This window comes from Saprolegnia parasitica (assembly GCF_000151545.1).
Source record: "Saprolegnia parasitica CBS 223.65 unplaced genomic scaffold supercont2.840, whole genome shotgun sequence".
In the NCBI taxonomy this organism is placed as follows: Eukaryota; Oomycota; class Saprolegniomycetes; order Saprolegniales; family Saprolegniaceae; genus Saprolegnia; species Saprolegnia parasitica.
Window position 1 is genome coordinate 1 of NW_012157234.1, and position 3,071 is coordinate 3,071.

Genomic DNA, 3,071 nt, shown 5'->3' on the forward strand with positions numbered 1-3,071 from the left:
GACCTTGTCCGCCACTGCAGCGCCGTGCTGCCCCTGTACCTTCTCGCCTATGCGCTGGACGCCCTCGAGATTACGCTCACAGCGGTTCTCAACGGCATGGGCCAAATGCCGTTTGTATCGGGCGTCTCGTTTGTGGGCATGTGGGGTGTGCAGGTCCCCGCCGCCTACGTGCTCGCGATCCACTTCCATTACGGCCTCCACGGTGTCTGGCTCGGATACGCTGTTACCGCCAGCTTCAAGCTCATCGCTCTCAGCAGCAAGCTCGTGTCGGTCGACTGGTCTGTCATGGCTCTCCAGGCCATCTCTGCCATGGAGTCGGAGACCACCGCCGCCTGGCACGTCGATGTGGCCGTGCCATCGCCCGCGAACGCGGTCTTGGAGCCCATTGGCGAGCCCTGGCCACTTGAAGCGACCACGCTCTTGCCGCATCACGCCAAGGCGTAGTCATCCATCGACACGTTCTCACGTGTAATAGACAAATGCACCACAACGTTTGCAGTAGGAACGAGGTTAGGGTTATGGTTGGTAAAGGTGCTGCTTAGGATTGTCCAGCCATCAGCTTTTATTGCAGTAGCCTCGGTGGACATGCGTGGCTTGGCAGAAGACGCGCCGGTCGTGTGCGAGTGGCTACGACCTTAGCTCCGACACCATGTCAACGTTGGGTACGCCGGAATCACCTCTAGCTTCACTGTCCTTGCATCATCACGGGGATTATTGACCTGTTATTCCCTTGTCGTCATCAAGCTGTAGTCGATGGACTTAATCTCCGGACCTTTTTGCGGAGAGGAGAGCGTCGCCGCGTGAACACAACACGTGATGACGTTGGCGTGGCATAACCGAAAGGGATTAGGGTTGCTACGTCCTCGTGCGTTACTCTAATACGCGCACTGGATCCATGTTGATTTGGAACGAGCGCGCTCTCTTATCCCAACCAAAGTTGGCACGACCAAGGCGATGCAAGTAGTGCGTTGTGGCAGTCGATTGATTGATTAAATACGCCAAGGGACCGATGAAATGCAGACAAGAGGAGCCTAAAGAAGAGTCACGTGACCGACGTCCTGCGCCTTGCTGTGGACTGGCGACGACGTCATGATGTAGATCGACTCGCTGTCGCGCGCCTCGAGGACCGCCGGGTCGGCGGCTTCCGTGCTTGAGAGCTTTGGGCCGTCCGCTTCGGCCCCCAACACGGCTTCTTGAACCATTTTTTGCCAATCAATGCAGAGAAACCGAGCGCCCATGATGGCCACCTTGACAGCTGCGGCGATCGTCGTCGCCGTCCAAACGCCCGGAAGCCCGAGACCCTTGACGATGCTAAAGTAGTAGGCCAGTGGCAGCTGGACACCCCAGAGGCCGACGACCGTCACGATCGTGACGAAGCCCATTTGGCCCATGCCTTCCAGCGCCGTGAGGAGTCCGATGCCGAGTCCATTCAAGCTCGACGCTGCAATGTACAGTGGTAAAACGTCCGTGTACATCGCCAGCAGCACCGGGTCCTTTGTGAAGAGACCGACGACGCCGGCGCGGCCAAGCCAGAGCACGATGCTGACAAGGACTGCAGCAAGCGCGAGGACAGCAAAGCCCATCATAGCACGGGCACGGGCTGCGCGCGGTCGGCCACCGCCAAGGTGCTCGGCAAGCCCGACCTCGGATGCGAGCCCGACGCCATAGAAAACTGCACCGACCATCATCCACACGCTGCTCAAGATCGCTTGCGTGGCAATGACGTTCGCGCCCATCTTGGCAACGACAAACGAGAGCGCTGCGGCTGCGAGCAAGTCACAGCCGTCGTTGAGCCCAAGGGGCAACGCCATCCGGAAAAACGTCTTCCAGCGGCTCCACGTGAGCTCCGAGAGCTTCCAGCCGCCCCACGCGTCCTTGTGGTGCTTCTTGTAGACGAACGCATAGAGGAAGAGCGCGATCGGCTGGAACCACGCAGCGATGACGGTAGCGAGCGGCGAGCCGTCAAAGCCAAGGCCCGCCGTGTAGATGAGAAGGTAGTTGGCACCGATGTCGATGCCGATGCAGACGATGCCGTTGACGGTCGTGGGCAGGACGACACCCATGGCTTGGAGGTACTGGCGCAAACACACGTAGGCGAGGAGCGGCCAAATGCTCGGCGACAAGAGCTCGGCGAACCGCGCACCCAAGGCAACGACCGTTGCGTCGTCGGTCGTGTGGCGCAGAATGCCTTCGAGGAAGAAGTACCAGACGGTCGTCGGGACCGTCAAGACGGTGATGAGAATGAGAGCCATTTGCAGCCAGATGCCCATGAGGAGGTAGTTTTTCGCGCCGTACGCTTGGCCACAGAGCTAATCATCCATTGCATGAGATTGGCATGCTTCACAGTTGCATACCGCGATCTGAGCCGAGGCCATGCCCCACACGGTGCAGAGTGGCAGCTCGATCCAGAGCGTTGCGAGGGAAGCGCCTGCGAGCTCGTTCGTGCCAAGGTGTCCGAGGAACGCGCTATCGATGACCAGGATGGCGAGCCGTGCCATGCTGGTAATGACGAGCTGAAGGGACAAGCCGAGGAACGGCAGCAGCTCGGAGCGGAGGTCAAAGACGTCGGGGATATCGGGCGTCGCCATCGTCGTCCAACCGCAGAAAACGAAAATGAGCTTGGGGAAGATCGATCCAGTGAGCCAACACGAGGCGACGTCACCGCTCCGAGGTGTTGAAGACAACTTGCGCACGATCGCTGCACGCGGGTTGTGCTTGCTCGCTGCGGTATTGCTCTATTGAGCTTTATACCATACAAGGTTCCCTACGATTGATTCAAATGGCTTCGTTATATAAGCGCATAGCCAGGCCCTTGCTGGAAGAGGACCAGCGCATTCGAATGCACAGTCAGTCACCAAGTCGTACCTTGAACTGGTTGATGCCAGAAGCACGTCGCGGCGGAGAAACATGTCGGTGGCCGAGCGCGTCGACATCGTGGCGCCCTGGCTTTCTCCAGCCGCTAAGCGGTCGTGGCGCTTGATCGGTATTGTGAAGGACGTGGTGGTACTTGCATGACGCGTCGTACATTAGTTAGTACTTTAGTCAGTACATTCGTATATTAGTTAGTACAT

At 58.6% G+C, this 3,071-nt stretch overlaps 2 protein-coding genes across 2 annotated transcripts; one reads left to right on the plus strand and one right to left on the minus strand.

Moving 5' to 3' along the window:
- Positions 1-96: 96 nt before the first annotated feature.
- Positions 97-444, plus strand: SPRG_17891 (hypothetical protein; the record flags this gene model as incomplete). Its single annotated transcript, XM_012357303.1, has 1 exon — positions 97-444. One exon carries the CDS (start codon positions 97-99, stop codon positions 442-444), a length of 348 nt encoding a protein of 115 aa, XP_012212693.1.
- Positions 445-1,031: 587 nt separating this feature from the next.
- SPRG_17892 (hypothetical protein) lies at positions 1,032-2,588 on the minus strand (the record flags this gene model as incomplete). Its single annotated transcript, XM_012357304.1, has 2 exons — positions 1,032-2,309; positions 2,355-2,588. The coding sequence occupies 2 exons, from the start codon at positions 2,586-2,588 to the stop codon at positions 1,032-1,034; spliced, it is 1,512 nt and encodes a 503-aa protein (XP_012212694.1).
- Positions 2,589-3,071: the final 483 nt, after the last annotated feature.